Source organism: Saccostrea cucullata, unplaced genomic scaffold (assembly GCF_032062105.1).
Source record: "Saccostrea cucullata isolate Sc308-1 unplaced genomic scaffold, CSIRO_AGI_Scuc_v1 ctg1439, whole genome shotgun sequence".
Lineage (NCBI taxonomy): Eukaryota > Metazoa > Mollusca > Bivalvia > Ostreida > Ostreidae > Saccostrea > Saccostrea cuccullata.
In genome coordinates this window covers 93377-114358 of record NW_026919810.1, presented here as the reverse complement: position 1 = coordinate 114358, position 20982 = coordinate 93377, and the positions used below count along the sequence as shown (strand labels likewise).

The 20982-nt window shown below is 31.2% G+C and overlaps 2 protein-coding genes across 2 annotated transcripts; one reads left to right on the top strand and one right to left on the bottom strand.

The window, feature by feature from the left end:
• Window positions 1-4794: 4794 nt before the first annotated feature.
• LOC134238563 (uncharacterized) lies at window positions 4795-6285 on the top strand. The gene has a single exon (XM_062720680.1). It carries the CDS (start codon window positions 4795-4797, stop codon window positions 6283-6285), a length of 1491 nt encoding a protein of 496 aa, XP_062576664.1.
• A 1491-nt stretch (window positions 6286-7776) lies between these two features.
• On the bottom strand, window positions 7777-9313 carry LOC134238476 (uncharacterized). The gene is made up of 3 exons (XM_062720607.1): window positions 9256-9313; window positions 8309-8500; window positions 7777-8101 (listed from the first exon to the last, which is right to left on the bottom strand). Exons 1-3 carry the CDS (start codon window positions 9311-9313, stop codon window positions 7794-7796), a joined length of 558 nt encoding a protein of 185 aa, XP_062576591.1. The 3' UTR covers window positions 7777-7793.
• Window positions 9314-20982: the final 11669 nt, after the last annotated feature.

Sequence of the window (20982 nt, the reverse complement as noted above, 5' to 3'; positions counted from 1 at the left end):
TGCATTTCAGATTCTATAAATAGTAACTCAAGTCTTTATGCTGTTATATACTTAATCATGTGATCAAGTTTAATCCAATCAGAGAGCTGGAATAAATGATAAAAATGATATTACACTGTATATGTAAAACAGATATGATTTCAAGCATAAACAAGCATAAAACATGACTTACATAGAAGAGAAACCAAAGCTATCGATATAGAAATGACGGACAGAATCTTTAGAACGGAGTAAAGTAATAATAGATTTACGAGAATTATATATACATACGCAATGTAGTTTAAACTTTTTGGTCTTTTTCCATGAAGTTGAAGCGTTACAATTGTTGAAGGATCTGTGTGCTATAATTTAATGTCTGTGTATGTTGTTGAACACGTCTTCTTAAACATTTTTTTTTAAAAAAGAAATATCACAAATATATGTTTAGTATATTTTTTATATTTTTCTTTGATTCTTCCAAGAATTTTCATCAGTTGATATCTTTCAAAAAACCTAAGACTAAGTACTCAATGGTCACCCCATGTTTTGAAATATGAGTGAAAACGACATTGTGTAAGAATATCTAAACAATTATTTTTTAAAAATCAGAAATTGCAGTTATCCACGTTTGTCTGAAATTCAAACAGATAATGAAACATGAATCCATTGCTTTATTACCCTAAATTTAAAACATTTTTACAATAAGATGCACTTGACAAAAACAGCAAAGGTCTGAAAAGAGCAAAGAATTACAAGAGGACAAAGACAGCTTTTTGCCATTTTTCTCAAATATTAATGGTCTTGTTCAAATTCTTATTCGGGAAGATAGTTCAATTTCTGTTGGAGTCTTAAAAGCAATTTTTTGCAAAAAATCAAAAGGATTTTGAGAATAAGGAACTATAATCAGGAATCCACTACATTCAATTTCTTCATGATAAGGTCCAAACCAATTTCAAATTATTTATTGAACAGCCCTCGAATGATGGCAACAGATAGATTTCTTTTACTAAGTCCAATAATTACTTTCTAGAAACATAGAATTAACTATGCTTTAGGACATGATTTTTATATACATATTGTTGCGATGCATGTTTCAGTTTCAGTTTGGTATTATGTTAATACTCCACATTTCTGAATTTTCTATGTTTAAAGTTATGAGCATGAAGTTAGACTTACGCGTGTTTCCGCCTCCTGCCTTACATGGAACCCCTGTCTAGCAGAAAACCCATCCTATCTATACTATATATACTGCTAACTGAAGTCAAAAGTTCATGTAAATGACACATTGTAACTGGTCAACATCAATTGTATTATCTTATATAACTTGTCGCCTTCGATAACCATGTATAATGCTATTTCCAAATTCCCACGCAGAAAAAGAAATTATCTTAACATCTTAAAGACGTACAACACACTGGGGGAGATAACTCTTGCGATTTCAATTGAACGTTTGACGTGACGTCAAGTTTAACGTCAAAAATAAAGCGTCAAAACGACGAGTAAAATGATCCCGATGTATATCAATCATTAAAGAAAATTGGGATATGGGGCTTGCCTGTGATTGTGCGTACCATACTCAATCAATAAGTATTTTTTTAATTAACCCGATTAAACTCCGTAAAAAGCAAGACATAAAATACCATCCCTTAATGTTTATTTCATTTCATATGTACAATAAATTGTATCAAAGCGCAGCATTTTTTTTATTCTGAAAATTTTATTTTACATTGCCGAAATTCTCATTTTGTACAATTGGCTATATAACATTCCGATTAATGGTCTTCATTACAATTTGTGCATACACGATATAAATATTGTTTTTCTTTTTTAATTAAATAAAACAACAGTAAATAAACAATAAACTTTTTACAATGTAAAATCGATGTTGTTCTCAGACCCTTACTGATCAAAGAGGAACAACTCTGAAAATGTAGGAGATGTTTATTTTCCTCCCTTTAGTCACGGTTTTCCACAGAATCAGATACATTTACAGCAAGACCTGATAAATCCGAGAATTGAATATTATAGACCTCATCTACACAATGTAAGTATAGAATTGAAAAGAATTGTTCACTTGTACTGAAATATGCATGAATTTATGAATATCCTATCGCAGCAAATCGTAACTTTGACTTTCTGTCAACAATGTCGGTTCGCATTTCCTCGAATCAAAAAAAAAAGTAGCCTATAAGATTTTAAAAAATATCAATGTGGGATCTGATATAAATTGAAATAGATGAAGAGTTAATGTTTGATATTTTGAAGTTAATGTGGACGAATACGGAATTTTCATTTTAACTTTAGAAGCGACGACATTGAAAGAAATGCGTACATCTAATGCAAATGTCGATGTATCCCCACGGCCAAATACTGTCTCGTTTGAAATTATGACATGAAAGAAACTACAATTATTCCATTTATATCACAGGAGAGTTGAACATACACCATTTTTATAATGAATAAAATTAAAGAAATAAAATTAAAAATCAACATATTCAAGTTCAACAAAACTTGAATTCGTATCCAGGTTTGATGTGATATGGAATGCATAACGCATACGTATATGGACTAAACACTAAAATCTTTCAGTAATTTTTTTCCTGATACATATAAAAAGAGTAGTCAATCATTCTGCATTCATGAATTTGAAAACTAATGCATAGCTCCGGGATTCTTGACGAAATACCAGTATATTTGCACTGTAAACGACGTTTCGTCAAACGCTAATGGTCTGCGACGCAAAAAAGGAAGGGGTGGGGGTGGTAGGGATATTCAAAAATTGCCCAAAAATCTACATTTAAATACGCTTTACATATGAGAACTTTTAAATTTGTAAGTTAATATATTTTTGAAGCAAAAGCAATATTCCAATTTAATTTTTTTAATGTGTATTTGTAGATTCATATAACAAAGTGATCGACCCCCGTCTGAAAGATGCGCGGGAACGTGATTTATTGAGAAAGGGGGAGGGAGTAATTTTCCGCTATTAAATCAAAACTGGTCGTACAAAAATTATACAAAAAATTATGAAGATTATTTTTACTACCAGCTACCTAAAGAAAGTTTTTTACCAAAATTAAACGACAGGTTTTTTCACAAAAAAATTTTGAATTTGAAAAATACGCAATTTTCAAGGCTTAGAAAATTCATAGTTTTTCAGTTTAAGGTCTTTAAAAATTGTTTTGATGATATGTATATCAAAAAGATGACTATGTTTTTGTGTTAAATGGTTAAAAGAATAAGCCAATGAAATTTGACACTTATATCTAACCTGGTTTTATTGAAAATCAAGGTTTAAGTAGTTCATTGATATAAAATTTTCTCTCCTTGTAAACAACTAAAGGGGGGTAACTTTCGGAAGTTCCTGTTCAAAAACCACTCGAACGATTTTGTCCAAAATATGCATACATGCAGTAGATATAGTCATGTACTAAATATACAAAAATAACGAAAATTAAACGACAGGAATTTTTTTGGGTAGGTGTGTTGTACATCCTTAATTAGTAATTATGGCATTTTGACAGCGTTATGTGTAACATGCAGTTTCAATATTTATAGTCAAAATATATGATTATCGAAGGCGACACGTAAGACATTATACAAAATATAAGAATAAAATACAATAGATTTCGACCAGTTAAAATGTGTCAACATGTACCTTTGAATAAATTTTGAAAAACCATTAACGCATTTCAAATATATATATATATATATATATATATATATATATATATATATATATATATATATATATATATATATATATTTATATATATATATATATATAGATAGATCCAAGTAAAATCACAGTGGTCGGTGATAAATATGAAAATTATTTTAAATAAATAAAAACACAGAGAACGAGTAAAACATAAGCGCTTGGTAATACCATGAGTATTGTAAAACATCATGAAGAAGAAATGAAAGCGCTTATGTTTTACTCGTTCTGGGTGTTTTTATTTATTTAAAATAATTTTCATATATATATATATATATATATATATATATATATATATATATATATATATATATATATATATATATATATATATATATATATATATATATAAAATCCAAATTCAAATGATAAACTCAAACTTTTATCTAAAGAGGTAATTTTTCTGGACCAAATAAACCAAACTACAAGAACGTGGGGCGAAATGAACACCGTGTAAATTCTTTTACCAAAAGAAATAACGGAGCACAAACAAATATCAACAAGGAAAACGTCCAGTGGAAAAAACCTTGGAACAACAAACAGCAAAACAAAATGAGCAACAACATTTCTAATAACAGAAATATGAACCAGCAATATGAAGGGAGTAATTCTTTTTTAGGGAAGGGCCACTTTCGCAAACATCGCATGAAAAAATTCCTCTTCCAATACCTGTAGAAAAAACATCTAAAGTCGACCCCAAAATTATAAATCTATCTCAAAGGAATTTTTCTACGGATGAAATAGAACTACTCAAAAGGGGCCTAAAATTTACTCCTACGCCTAAAAAAGACGACGTAGATGTAATCAAAGACACAGAAGAATTTTGTCGGAAGCTAAGACTCCGGGAATTCTTCCAGAATTCGGATTACAATGACGAATCCTTAGTTCGAAACAAAAGTAATTTTAAACCAAAATCAAACAGGGACAAACACTTGGACGATTACATTAATTGTTTGAAAAAATCTGCATACAACAATCACAGCGATATCCGTGTGCGAGATAACATCTCAAAAATTGAGAGAACAGCACTGAAAAATATTACTGGTGACGATACTATTATCATAAAAGAGGCTGACAAAGGAGGAACTATTGTTATTATGGACAAAGAACACTACAAAGATATGGTCCTAGAACAACTAGATGATATAAACTTTTACAAGGAACTACCTTCGAATGAAGACAAGAAGACGATGTCTACAATGAAAAAATATACTTCAAAATTTTCCCATAATTTAACCAAAAAGGAGATAGATTTTCTTCTCAATTTTGAAGTAAAAACTAGTAACTTTTACGGATTACCGAAAATTCATAAATCTAAACAAATTCAAAACGGAATACAGGAAATGAGTGAACCTTATATTAAATTGCCACGTCCAACAGACTTAAAACTACGCCCTATTGTAGCTGGTCCTTCTTGTCCAACACAGAGACTTAGCAATTTGCTAGATATTATACTAAAACCTTTCTGCAAATTAGTACCCAGTTTTATTCGGGACGACATGGATTTTCTCAACCATATTCCAGAAAGTATTGAAGAAAATACGAAATTAGTGAGTTTTGATGTTACTAGTTTATATACAAATATTCCCCACAATTTAGGACTAGAAGCCATCTCCTTTTGGATTGACAAGCACCCAGATGTAATCCAGCCGAGATTTTCAAAAGAATTTATCCTCGAAGGACTTAAAATAGTTTTGCAAAATAATCATTTCTTTTTTGATGACAAGTACTATCTACAAACAAAAGGGACAGCAATGGGGACAAAAGTCGCCCCTACCTACGCAACTCTCGTTCTAGGTTTTCTGGAGGAAAAACTTTTTTCGGAATGCAAAACATTTTTTGGAGAGGATTTTGATACATACATTGAAAGAAACTGGAAACGTTATTTAGATGACTGTTTTATTTTTTGGACAAAATCTCTACAAGATCTACAACAGTTTAACAGCATTCTAAATCGGCTCCATGAAAGTATGCATTTTACAATGGAAATCAGTGAAAACAAATTGCCATTTTTAGACATTCTTATTATAAAAGAGGGAAGAAAAATCATAACGGATCTCTATTACAAGAGCACAGACTCCCATCAATATTTGATTTTCAACTCATGCCATCCCTCCCATACTAAACGAAACATCCCATTCAATATGGCCAGGCGAATTTGTACTATTGTTATTGATGAGGATCGCAGAAATACAAGACTGTGTGAACTAAGAATTTTTCTTTCTAGACAAAAATATCCATCAAAATTAATTGAGGCTGCTATACAAAAGGCAAAGGAAATACCCATTAACGAATTACGTACTATTAGACATCACGAAGAGGAGAACAACGAAAAGATCCCTTTTGTTCTAACCCACAACCCAAGAAATCACAACATCTTTAAAACTGCCAAACAATTTTTCCCTATTATTCAACAATCAGAAACATTAAGGGACCTTATTAAACCAAAGGATATACTACACAGCAGGCGTCAACCTCCCAATTTGAAAAAGATTCTTACCACTGCCAAATTTACATCGAACCCCGAGAAACCGATGGTTTCTAAGTGCGTTGGATCCACGATGCGGAACCTGTCAAGTCAAGTTTAAAAACCGGACAAACCATTATTTTTAAAAACGGAATGAAGTTTGACGTTAAATCTTCTATGACGTGTAAATCTAAAAACCTTATATACTGTATGACGTGTCCTACATGTGAGGAAAATTATATAGGACAAACCGGAACCAAATTAGCCGACCGTGTTCGCGTGCACAAACAACAGATTAAGGATCCGACCATACGAAACACGCCATGTAGTGAACACTTTGATTCTTGTGGCAAAGGACATTTTTATATATTTCCTTTTTACAAAATAAAAGAGGAAAATGAACAATTACGGAAAGCCAAAGAACAATATTTTATAAATCTGTTTAAACCAAAATTGAACTGTTAAAAGGAATTTATATCAAATTATTTTATTATGTACATTTTATATAAAATGTCTCCATTATTGTACATTTATAATAGGCGCTTAAGTTTGATCAGATGAACTGTAAAACTTTATCTGTGCGCCTCATTTAACTGTGATTACTATGAAAAGAGTACAGCATTTCACACGTCATCATTATGTTTAACGTTGCCTACATAACGTCACGAGAATGACGTCATAATGTAACTTGTTTACAATTTCAAATCTACTGATGAGCCCGCATGGGGCGAAAACGCTTTAGATAAAAGTTTGAGTTTATCATTTGAATTTGGATTTTATTTTATCCCTATACCAAGGAAAAATAATTTTTTGAATATATATATATATATATATATATATATATATATATATATATATATATATAAATATATATATTCATACAATATTTATAAAAAAAATATAATGGAAATATTGATAATGGTTCCTTTGACAGGAAGTTAGAATGATCTTTTAGTGATGGATTACTTAATTCATCATTTCATGACACCTGTCCCTAGTGATGGAAGACAATTTGAAAGATCATTTATGCCAGTGACAAAAATATAGGGTTCCGTAGCACTAAGAATCATGTTTTCTTCATGTAACACTTTTGTCCCGTCGAATAAGATATCTCAAAAACCTAGGTTATAACTTATTTTTTGAAACAAGGTTTACCATTTACCTGTTACCTACATTTCACGATGTCCAAGAAATTGTTTTGAAAAGCCAAAGGTTGCTTACTGTAAGTAATCCTTATTTATACGATTTCATAGTCAAGATTCAATTCCAGATAAATACTACTCTTAGCAATAACTATGACGTGCTTTCCAATTGTCTGACTCATTCGTTTGATAGCACAGAAGAAGTAAATCAATGTGTTGAAAATTTTAGTAAAACTTTATGTGATTTGATTCTGCCATACTGTAAAATTATACAGAGTAAAAGCTCTATTAAAATAAATAGAAATATTAATTCAAAACATACTGAAGATAAACCATGGTTTAATGAAGAGTGTGAGACAAAGTACATAGAATAAACAGCGAACACAGAGAGAACCATATGCAAGTATTTATAAAACGCAAATTTTATTAAAATCCTGAACTTATATTTAATCCCCTGCACACGTAAAAATTACATCAGTATATTTCTCTAGTGCTTGTTAAAGTATAACATTTCTTGAGGGGAGTAAGCAGCTTGATATCCGAGTCCAGTACCGTAACCTCCGTAGATATTAGATCCCGAGTAGAGACCAGATCCAGTGTAGCCTTTAGTTGCAGGATAAAGACCGATATTTGATGCCCCGTAACCACCACTAGATCCCGGGTAGCCATATGTTCCATCAAAACCTTTACTTAATAAATAAGCCAAAGCGCCACCTAGTGCTAGAGCCAGGATTGCGTTCTTTCCACTTGAGGAGGTAGTTGTTGTTGATGTCGGAGCTAAAAAAAGAAAAAGAAAACAAGTCCAATATTAATGCTTTTAAAACAATGAAATAAAATTTAAGTCTAAGCTAAAAGAGAGAAATTGCTTATTTTTTGTTACGTACAAATGTACGTACGTCATAGTAGTTGCATGAGTGGACATATTTCTATTGATTGTTCATTTTGAACAATACCGAAATATCTATTAATTAGGAAGGGTTAATATGTAATCCTATATCTTACTTTGACACTTTTCCCCCGTAAAACCTGGGTTGCAATAGCAAACTCCGGTAGTGAGTTTCTTGTCAAAGTCGATAGTATCTAGGAGACAGAACCCGTTCTCTGCTGCTGTACACAAAGTGGACGCTCCAGGGGCCGCTGCAGGAACTGGACCACAACTCCCGCCTCCATAAGATGCCCATGTTGACTTAATACCTTTATAAATTGCAAACTATTGTTAGAAAATTGTGATAATAGGTATCCATAAGAAATAAAAATATTTGTGATATTGAGGTATGTAAGCTTAGAATTATGCTAAGAAGAAGAATACAAAGATTAATATAGATCATTTTTTTAATGAAAAAGTCAATGATACTGAGACGTCTTAAAACATAAGTTAAGTTTAGATTAGAAAAAAAAATTAGAATGTTTTTTTTCAAAATTCATTGATCGACTGCTTTCACTATTTTCGAATGTTAGTTTCTGATGAAAACCTTTTATAGATAATTTCATTCGATAATATGAGTCCATTTCTCCGATATCAATATTTCCATACATTTGTTTTCTATGAATTAACTCTTTGAAAGTTAATAGAGCTGATTTCTTGATCATCTACCGGAATGTGAATTTCGCAAAGATATAGGTCCGCAGCCATGAGAGCCCGTTATGCAAATTATCCCACGTTTCCATTCCAAATATCGTTAATGCCCTGGCATACTCCAGTACTTTATTGACTAGACAGTGATTCCTTTTAGTAGATTATAATTTTTTGTACTTGTAGTGGATAATAATAAAATCATTAGAGATTACAACTATGCCCATGTCAGAAAAGTAATGAAAAGTATTTATTTTCTTTTTCAACAAACTTTAGGCATCCAAATTGTTACACTATTAATAAATGAATAATTTGATATAAATATTAATACTCTTTATGTAAACAGACATGATTTCAAGCATAAAACATGACTTACATAGGAGAGAAACCAAAGCTATCGATATAGAAATGACGGACAGAATCTTTAGGTCCATGATGGGCAACCTACAATAGAGTAAAGTAATAATAGAGTTACAGGAATTATATACATACACAATGTAGTTTAAACTTTTTGGTCTTTTGTTGAAGAGAGTTGAAGAATCTGTGTGCTATATTTTAATGTCTATATATGGTGTTGTTCACGTCTTCTTAAACAATTTAAAAAAAAAAGAAATATCAAAAATATATATATATATATATATATATATATATATATATATATATATATATATATATATATATATATATATATATATATATATATATATATATATATATATATATATATGTTTAGTATATTTTTTATATTTTTCCTTGATTCATCCAAGAATTTTCATCAGTTGGCATCTTTAAAAAAACCCGGTACTGAACGCTGATTTTTTTTTGTCTATTAATTAATATCTGGTGACACTATAATCCCAATTTAGGAATATCTTGAAATATTCAGTACATGTAGGTAAAGTACGTTGCGTATATCCTTAAGTTAGAATTTGAACAGAATCGTGGGTATCAAGAGTATGACATACATCACAGATATCATACCGGTATGACTAAGCTCGACTTTCTCTCATGATTTAATCTTCAATGAATTTATATCATTTAATGTGATCACTTTTATCTCATATTTTCATTGTGAGAAGCTGGAAAACAAGGGCTATTCGAGACACTGCATTAAAAATGAATGGTAAAGAATCAGTAAAATAGAGTAAAATTAAACGCTTCATTTAAGCTGCTGTAAAACTTGATAAGAATCCCAAAGAAATATTCATTGAGATTTTTGTGAAAGTTACTGCAATTAATGCCTGTTTTATGGACACGAGATAGGGTGGATTTCGGTGAACAATAATGATATAATGGGCATCAAAAATGGGTACTGTCCTTGGCGACAAGGACTTAAAACAACCAATGTTCTGTTTGCAAAAATTTAACAAATTATCACTTATGATGTTTGATTGACTTTAAAACAAATATCAAATTTAATAGGCATTGGGGTTAGTTAACAATATTTTAAAGAAACATTTGACAGTAAAAAAAAGTACTCAATAGTCACCCCATGTTTTGAAAAATGAGTGAAAACATCGTGTAATAATATCTAAACAATTATTTTTTAAAACTCAGAAATTGTAGTTATCCACGTTTGTCTGAAATTCAAACAGATAATGAAAAATGTCGTATTGAATCCATTGCTTTATTACCCTTAAAACATTTTTACAATAAGATGCACTTGACAAAAACAGCAAAGATCTGTGAAAGAGCAAAGAACTACACGAGGACAAAGACAGTTTTATGCCATTTTCTCAAATATTAGCGGTCGTGTTGTTCAAATTCTTACTCAGGAAAGTAGTTCAATTTCTGTTAGAGTCTTGAAAGCAAATGTTTTTGCAAAAAATCAAAAGGATTTTGAGAGTTAGGAACTATGATTAGGAATCCACTACATTAAATTTCTTCATGACAAGGTCCAAAGCAACACGCCATGAAGAGTAAAGGAGTTTTGGGGATATACAGAAAGGTAATATTTTGTCACACAATACTATTCGCCAGATCTGTCACCTTTTTACGTTCATTTTCCAAACTTAAAAAACACCTTTCAGAAAGAAGAAACAAGTCCAGGAAATCATAGGATCTGCCATAATCCAGTATACGAAGGGCTATGCTCAAAAGAGGGTTCTAAAAACAATCAGACATTGGATAAAAATGTTACATGTTTAATTCAAGTAGAATATTTAACTTAAATCATTTAGATCACATCATTGAAAAGTGTCTCTTTTGCTTCTTTCCGAGCATCAGGACATTATTTATTGAACAGCCCTCGTATGGTGGCAACAGATAGAATTCTTTTACAAAGTCCAATAATTACATAGATCATTAAGTATGCTATTAGACATGATTTTTATTTACATATTTTTGCCATGCATGTTTCAGTTTCAGTTAGTGTTATGTCAATACTCCTTATTTCTGAATTCTCTATGTTTTAAAGTTATGAGCATGAAGTTAGACTTACGTGTGATTCCGTCTCCTGCCTCACATGAAACCCCTGTCCAGCGGGATGCCCTTCCTGTCTATACTATATATACTGCTAATTGAAGTCAAAAGTTCATGTAAATGACACATTGTAACTGGTCAACATCAATTGTATTATCTTATATAACTTGTCGTCATCGATAACCATGTTTGATGCTACATGTATTTTCAAAGTCCTACGTAGAATAAGAGTATCTTAACATCTTAATTAGTAATTATGGCATTTTGACAGCGTTATGTTTAACATGCAGTTTCAATATTTATAGTCAAAATATATAATTATCGAAGGCGGCACGTTATATAATATATATAAGAACAAAATACAATAGATTTTGACAAGTTACAATGTGTCAACATGTACCTTTGAATAAACTTTTAAAAACCATTAATGTATTTCAAATATATATATATATTCATACAATATTTTTAAAAATATAATGGAAATATTGAAAATGGTTCCTTTGACCGGAAGTTGGAATGATCTTTTAGTGATGGATTACTTAATTCATCATTTCATGACACCTGTCCCTAGTGATGGAGGACAATTTGAAAGATCATTTATGCCAGTGACAAAAATATAGGGTTCCGTAGCACTAAGAATCATGTTTTCTTCATGTAACACTTTTGTCCCGTCGAATAAGATATCTCAAAAGCCAAGGCTGTAACTTATTTTTTGAAACAAGGTTTACCATTTACCTGTTACCTACATTTCACGATGTCCAAAAATTGTTTTGAAAAGCCAAAGGTTGCTTACTGTAAGTAATCCTTATTTATATGATTTCATAGTCAAGATTCAATTCCAGATAATGTAAAATTTGTGTGATTCAGTTTTCCCCGCTTTCGCGACAGCGAGGGGACATTCAGTCTCACACTGACGGTCACAAAAACTTTAATCTTCGTCTCAACATTTGAATGAGAAGAGATACATGCATGGTTTTCATATTAATTTTGCATTACCTGTGACAAGACCTTTTCAAATACATGTGTACTATGATTTTGACCCCTGACCATTAAGTTTGAACTACTTTTCAAAACTTTTAACAGTACTTTAAATGTGCCATAACTTAAGTTTTGATGGCTTTCATATTAAACGTGTATTACCTGTGACAAAACTTTTCAAAATATAATATCATTTTTTACCCCTAACCTTAACCTTGAAGTTTGACCTACTTTTCAAGAACTTTAACCTTGGACATAACCTTTGAATGAGAGGAGGTACAATGTAGGGCCTTCAGAATACACATCTGTATTACCTCGACAAGGCCTTTCTAACTACACTATGGTACGTTTTTGACCCTTTGATCTTGATCTTGAAGTTTGATCTTTCAAAAAATGTTATCGTTCCTTAAAACTTTTGATAGAGAAGAGGCGGGGCTTTCATATCAGACATGTACTTTGCTTGTAACAAGATGGTTCCGAACGTGTTTTGATTTTTGAGCCTTGGACATTGAACTTCATGTTTGTCCTAATTAAAAAAAATTACTTGTGTGATTATTTTGCCTGACATAATTATGATGATGCGTGCATATTTGACACAATATGCCATAAAAATGGTTTCACAATCACGAAGACGCTGAAAGCGGCGTACCAAAATTCTTTTAATTTGCTTGTTTGTCCAATTATGGAAATGACAGAGAATTTTGAATATGGACTGGTATATCTGTACACTCCATATGGGTATGGGTCAGTGGCGCATTAATTTTAAGTTTTACTACAGAACATGTAAACCAATTCGTTTATTATCTTATAGACAAGTGTTACTCTACATTTTTATTACATTTATTAAGCAGAAACTCTGTTGTATAAACCCAGCAAAATGAGAAATAGAAAAATATACAAATGGTTCATATAGAGGTCCTAAACATAATGTAGCAGGATTATTGAGAGCGGGTGCTTGTAAATAGATTTGCCTGGAAAATGATTATGAGTAGGTTAAACTACTGATATATTGAAAGACCATAATTTATTAAATAATATTCAATGACGCAATGAAAGTACTAGTATTGCAATTTACTTTCACAAAGTAATTAAATTATGTAAGCAAGAAATATACATAGTCATGTAAAGTTAGCTAAAGTAGTTCCGGCTGCAGGCCAATTACAAGTGAACTCCAGATTCTATTGATGCAGTTATCAAAACAATTTTTTATCCAATCACAATCGATTATTTTATAGAAATTAAATGATATGAAATTCATAAAATGTCTTTGGGTCGATTGGTTCTTTTAATAGAGAGCTATATATCATTTTTATACATATAATCCTTTAAAGGTGCATGGACACAGATTTGAAGTTAATATTTTCTGTATAATATCGCGACTTATATATTTTGTAGTGTTGGCAAATCGGACGATTTTCAGTAACCGGTTACTCGCTTCATCTTCCGATCGAGTACCCGGTTACTCGGATGATTTTTAGTAAAAGTATCCACATCTTTTATTTATCTTATGCTTTACTTATCGGCAGTAGTAATACACAAATATACTTATATGGACACTATATTTACAATACACACGTGAAATATTGTCAACGAATTTTGATTTTAGATTAAAGAAAATAAGGAATTTGACACACAAAGAAGACAAATAAAGACGTTAATCACCGTCTCACAATTGCTTTCCTTTTCCGCCCCCGAAATATGTCGCTATCTAGGAGAATAATAATTTTCTACATACTCCGTAATTAATAGTTATTTTGTTGATATTTTGATTCAACTGCTTTTTCTTACAACCTCAAGCTTAATTTGTCTGTGGCGGCATTTCGTTAAATTATCAAATGAGTTAATGTAATCATAACATAGGCCTTCAAAAGTTGTATACCCCCCAAACAATCAAAGCTATTTATTATATAAACTGTGAAAACTAATCAAAACAATTTGATCCACTACAACAACCATGTATTAGATCAAGACTAGCGGTACCTAAAATTAGGGGAATGTGTAAGTAAATACATTTATAATTTATAAAACAATCATTATATATGCATATTTACTATGTAGATTTTTATCATTCGAGTAACCGAATAGCAGTTTTACTAACCGATACTCGCATCGTTCGACGGTTACCCGGTTAACCGGGTACTCGTTGCCAACACTAATATTTTGATAGAATTTCACACAAAAGTATATTAAAAGTCTTATTTCATCTAAAAGTTATTAAAACTTCAATTTTTAGACGGGTTTGATTTACACATCATTGCACTTTCACAAATTTTAATTTTATTTTTAATACTTAGGAAAAGTGGCAACCTTGTTGTGTATAAATGAAAAATATTAAAACTGTAATCCAGAAAATCCAGTGTAGAGAAGTTCGAAAGCAAAGTATACACACAGTAAATTGTCAGTCCGTGCAGTTGTGTTGAGCAGGCTTTAACAATTGAACGCACCTGGTGAATCGTAAACATCAACAATAACAGAGCTCGTGCCCTGTTTACAAAAACTGTGTACGTTTCATAGGTGTGATCAATTTGCTAAACTCTGTACACAACACTTACAGCTGTAGTGAGGAATGACGATACGTGTGAATGGTTTTTGCTTTCTAACATTTCTACTCTGAATATAATTATTTTTCTGGATTAAAGTTTTAATATTTTTCATTAATACACAACAAGATTGCCACTTTTCCTAAGTATTAAGAATAAAAGTAAAATTTGTGAGAGTGCAAGGATGTGTCAATCAAACCCATCCAAAAATTTGAAGTTTCAATAACTTTAAGATGAAATAGAATTTTAAATATATTTTTGTGTGAAATGTGTCATTCGAACGAACGTAGGTAGGCACTGGCATTGTCTGTGTCACAAATCAGTTGTATTATAGCATTTACAGGTGATCAGATACATGCAAGTCATATATCGTTAGAAATATAAAGTTCTCAATTTATGTGTCAGTTAAACATGAAATATTTGGATTTTAGTATGGACATTATCTTTTGTTCTTTTAAAACTTTCTATTTCTTATCAGCAAATACAATTTATGATTGATCAAATGCTTACTGACGTTTTTCATACTAATTGCTGGGCAATTATTTAGACTCATTCATTCATTCGTGTAACCGGTCGGCAGGGGATGCTCACTCCTCCATGGCACCTGATCCCGTCTATGATGTTTTGGAGGTCCGTGTTTGCTCTGCTCCTATTTTGTATTGTTTTATGGACTTTAAAGCTTAAATACTGTTCGTTGCATGAAAACATCGATGTTGGGTACTGTGTAACATTTTCTCTGTCAGTTAAAGAACACAATAACTGCCCGTTTATATTTTTGCTCTGATTAGCCTCTTCTAAATCATCTCAATATCGCTGATTTATTTACAGATATCTTTCTATATTCCCTGTGTTTTTCTGCATCCTTGAAATGCATGCCTAGACCAAAGGAAACCAAGTTCACTTTGGGTTCAAATTTCATTTTCTTGACTATCCTAGGCTCAAAATTCAAAAAATTCCTTGCGAATGACATATGCATCGCGCTTCACATCTGAATTTGTTTTGTATCATACATATGCTTTCTTCCCCGTTAGAAGGCATGCTTTCAACATTTACAATCACAACAAAATGGTGTTGGAACCTCATGCCTTGTGATTAATTATTCACTAGTCGGTTATTTAAAAATTGCACTTACCTGTAACTGTCTACTGAGTTAACAATTACAATAAATGTAAGTTTCTTTTGATTGTTAATAACCTTCATCTGAGACAGTCCATTAAGTAGGCAATACTTACTTTCAAATACAATAGACGAGAAAAAGTTCTACGAAAGTACATTATGAACACAATAGCGTAAATGTCTTAAGTAGAGTATTGGTCTCAGACTGTTATTCTGTGAGAAGAAAGAAATATTGTCGGGCCTAACGACCCTGCAACAGTTCTTTCTTCTCAAAGAATGGGCAGTTTTTGGTCTATAACCTTTACATAATGAAAGAATCAAGCTCAAAAATTGATTCAAACAATCAAGAGCTGAGCAAACACGGACATCTAAAACATCAGAGGTGCGATCAGGTGTCATGAAGGGGTGAATATCCCCTGTCGACTTGTCACATCCACCGTGTGCTCCTTGTCATGATTGTGAAATAATTAAAAAGAAATAATCAGCAATTCAGGTGTAAACAATTACCTATCAAGGTCATTGTATCGATGATATAACTTAGGAAATGATATGACTTTAAATGTGACTGTTGATATTCCTATGTCATCAACTTGCTTTTCTCTATCTTACCTCTTTTTAGAAATATTTTTATTCGTAGAGCATGCTTTAGTGTATCGAAACATGCAAATGAGAGATATAAACCCCGTTTGCAGATGATAAGAGTATCATAGTGCTATACGTAGGTGAGAAATGTTGACGATTGGAAAATTAAAGTCATCACGTTTATCATAAAGCTTTTTTGCTTGGTATTAGCGTCTTTTTCTTGTAAAATATCCAAGTATGAAACAAATGCTATTAATAATGATTCTGTAGTATCTTTAATTTCAAGCTCACTAGAATGGAGACATATGAATGGAGACAACTATTGTTGATAATACGTCGTCGATGTCTCAGAATGTCGAGTTTAAGGCCACAGCAAGTGATTTCTTTTTCCCATTTATAAGAATTTGAATGCATACATTTTAAGTTTCGGCGAAAATCGACCAATAATAACGTACCTTGCTGTTTGAAATGATGCGACACATACATTTTATCCTCTCAGTTTAAAAAAAAATATATTCTATTTCGATATTGAATAAAATTAAAAAAAATATTTATAGTCCTTCCTTTTTCATTGTTCATCGTTTTAGAAAAGAGTGGAATAACAAAAATGTGACATTGACATAGTTCTCCAATTTATTGGAGCTTTATTTTGAGCTTTGTATAAAATAAAGAAACACTGTGTAAAAGTCACAAGAATGCTCATTTTTCTCTCAGGCCCGAGATCTTACACTGTACGAGGGTTGTCCCAAAAAGTCGTAGACAATGTTTAAAATGTTAAAATGCAATCAATAATAACCAAATTTTGTAAAAACATAATGTATTGAATGTTCGTTAAAATTGTGAATTCTTAAATATATATCTTTCATATTAATAATATCGGGACGATTTATATGAAGGCCGATATGGTCTGTCGGCGCATGAACAATACGCATATAAGTTTTACATTTGCTTTTATTTCTTTGGTACTATGTAAAAAAAATTAATTGAGAATTTAATCAGTGAAACTAGCATCAAAATCTCAATAACGTGAAATTTTCATATAAATAACATTAGAAAGAGACGATTGGTATCATGATTTGTTATTGGACTAAAGTTAAATGAAAATGATGTCAAACGCGAAACCTGCGCACGGGGATGTAATAAATTGTTTTGGATATGGTTCATATTAGGGAATAGGGATGGCAATTTGTAACTGGTTAAGTTAACCGATTTCTCGGTCGGAACGCTGGCAATCGGTTAGAAATTCTGTAATCGGTTAGTCGGAAAAAATAAAAATATACCGGTATGTAAATTCAAACGCAATTTTCTATTTATTTAAAACAAGAAATCACTGTATAAACGTTGATAACTCAGCGTTTTCACTCATCCAAACTGATTATAATGTAATTATGCCAATGGTTCTCTGGATTGTGTTCGAATTGTTAATTATCATTAAAAAACCAAGTCGTTAACCTGGCCGTCCTGTAATCTTTGATTACATCTTTTAATTTTCAATGTCTGTATTGTAATATATTTGATGGATAGCTGCGAAAGACAAAAATACTAATTTGCAGTTTAATTATGGTAACAGCGCAGAATGAACTTACTAGGTGAAATCTGCCTAGAAAAAAACACCAATGTCTTGTTTCATTTCTCAGATATGATTCGTAGTTTTCTTCATTTTTTCTAGTATATTGAAACTAAAATAAAATGTAGCTTCCTTATCAAGAATTAAGACAAATATAACGATTTTGAAAACTTGTAGACTTTATAGTCTTCTTGTGAATATGAATAGAGCTACCAAAGGAAAAAAGAATGTCAAGAATATACATATTTTGATACGGTTAACCGGTTAATCGGTCGGAACGTCTTGCGGTTAACCGGTTAGCAATTATGTATTCGATTGCTATCCCTAGTTTATATGAATCAGAGACGGAAAAAGAGTACATAAGTGACATAACAACTAGATTGTTATAGAGTTGTTCTCAAATGGTATGAGATTCAATGATAGTTTTTACTCTATACCGAAAATAGTTACCGCATGTAAGAAGTAAAGTACTGTTTGTTAAACGCAGACAGTGGGGAACTTTCTGGGCCATGAATGACGCCAAACAATGTGTATTCTCTGCTGCGTACGATGTAAGGCAAACTTTCGACTATAATTCCACTGAAATTTGAATCTGCTTAAGGGGGCCGACTATAGTTTCCATTGCGCAATATTTCGCGCATCATAGTAAAATGAAGCGTATTTACTGTTTTAATGCAACTTTTTCCCCATGATTATTAAAATTAAACAAAATTAAGAAATTATTGGTATAAAAATATAATTACAATTTGATATAACTGATTTTTTAACCGATTTTGCAATTGATAGGTAGGTTGACGTCGCTGCAGTGTCTTTTTGACGTTATGTTAATCGGTAGCTCTTAAAGAAAGGGTTAATAAAAATATTATTAAAGAAAAAGTAATAAACATACGCTCTTGAAATTTGAAACATAGAATATTTAGAATGTCTCCAATATTTTTATTATGTTTTTGTGAATCCATTGTGTACGTCATATTTTGTAGTACTCTATAAAAATAGTAAAATTTGCTAATTTTTTGCATTTTGAGATGCCCCCTCTGGTAACAAGACGGTAGAATTTTGTGTTTCTTACATATATTGTATAATATAGTATTACTCATGAAATATTATAGTTTGAACAAAATGTCTATTGTAGTATTTGTATAATTTGCTTTAAAGTGCTAAAAATTGGCATTTTCCTATATAATCCTATAGTAAATGTACCTGTATTTTGAGACAGCCCCTCAAAAATACCTGGACGGTAGATTTCCCCCAAACTTTGCATGTACACTGAAGTTAATGTAAGTTATATATGGTATAAAAATGAAGAGTTTCGCTATTGTAGTTTTCACACAATAAAACTATAGTCGGCAACCTTAAAAGTAACGTCAAGCGGAGTAATACGTTTTTGACGTCACTCATTTTGACGTAGGCATATATAATATATGTTATATACAAAAAGGATAAAACTTTTTATCCAGTCAAATGACGTGTTACAACTAAAATTAAATTATTATAGTTTGAACAAAATGTCTATTGTAGTATTTGTATTATTTGCTTAAAGTGCTAAAAATTGGCATTTTCCTATATAATAATATCGTAAATGTACCTGTATTTTGAGACGGTCCCTCAAAAATACCTAGACGGTAGATATCCCCCAAACTTTGCATGTACACTGAAGTTAATGTAAGTTATATATTGTATAAAAATGAAGAGTTTCGCTATTGTAGTTTTCACACAAAAAAAACTATAGTCGGCACCCTTCAAAATAAAAAAGGCAGTAGTGAATTTAAATAAAAGTCCCTTACTTAGTCAGGAGTGGTTTTTCACTTTAGAAAAAGATTATTGGATGATAATAGACGCGTGTGAAGCAGAAAAAGATATTATGACGTAATTAGAGACGTAAATTACGCTTGCTTTCGTGCGCCGACGTACACTTACATGCTTTCTTTATTTTTTTCATAATTTTCTTATTAAATGTTAAATCATCATAAAATTTGAAATGCATGATCATAAACTGTTACTTTTTGCCATGACAAGAAAAGAAATTTAATCTAGCAAAGAGAAACTAAACTGTTTTCCATGTCTACGACTTTTTTAGGACAACCCTTGTTCTTAAATTAATCTACAGGTTTATCTTTATATATGATTATCATCAGTAAAAATATTTGAAAGACATAAAAATAATTATGTACTTAGATTTTCTCTAGAACCCCCCCCCCCGAAAAATATATCAATTAGCAACGGATGATATACATGTAAGTTTGTCAAAAGTGCATCACCTACTGAAATATTTACGCTCTGAAAAGCAAAATGAGGAAAAGGACATGGGTAAGGTGTTGTATTTTTGAGTTATAGCCCTTGGAATAGAAACACATTATTAAGAAAGATTAGTACAAGTCATGCTGTTTTTACTTTGATTTTGGAGAAATTCATCTGCTCTCTTTTTTGAATCAATATCATAAAAGAAATCTCGGAAGTAAAGAGAATACATAGCTACGTAATAAAACAATCGTTTATTCTAAGTATTGTAATCTATAAAATTAAATGTGTCAAAAATTCTTTTTTTTTCAAAGTAGAAACACAAGCAATATACTCATGTGTATTTTCAAAAAAGGGATCTTCTCTAAATCTGAAATTTAACGTAAAAATTCCAATTTTATTCAAAGTTCTACAAAAATGATCCTGTAAGCTTAGGTAGTTATTCTTATTTCCATCTCTTTTTTCTGTAAAAAAAAAATATTTTTGTTTTTCATTTTACTTTTAACTTAAAAATTCCAATTCTAATGCAATATTTCGTTGGATAGCATTATGCATTTTTTCCTTTAAATTTATTAACCCCCCCCCCCCCCCCCCCCCCCCCCCCAAAAAAAGATGAAAATAAATAAACAAACAAACTATTAAATAAATAAAATAAAATAAA

What these genes read in the sequence shown, in the direction of transcription:
- LOC134238563 (XM_062720680.1), top strand. Translation starts at nt 4,795, where the DNA reads ATGGACAAAGAACACTACAAAGATATGGTCCTAGAACAACTAGATGAT.
- LOC134238476 (XM_062720607.1), bottom strand. Translation starts at nt 9,313, where the DNA reads ATGGACCTAAAGATTCTGTCCGTCATTTCTATATCGATAGCTTTGGTT. An exon ending in AGCTTTGGTTTCTCTCCTAT is followed by an intron (nt 8,501 to 9,255) that starts GTAAGTCATGTT and finishes CAATTTATAAAG; the next exon opens with GTATTAAGTCAACATGGGCA. An exon ending in TACGGGGGAAAAGTGTCAAA is followed by an intron (nt 8,102 to 8,308) that starts GTAAGATATAGG and finishes ATTGGACTTGTT; the next exon opens with TTCTTTTTCTTTTTTTAGCT.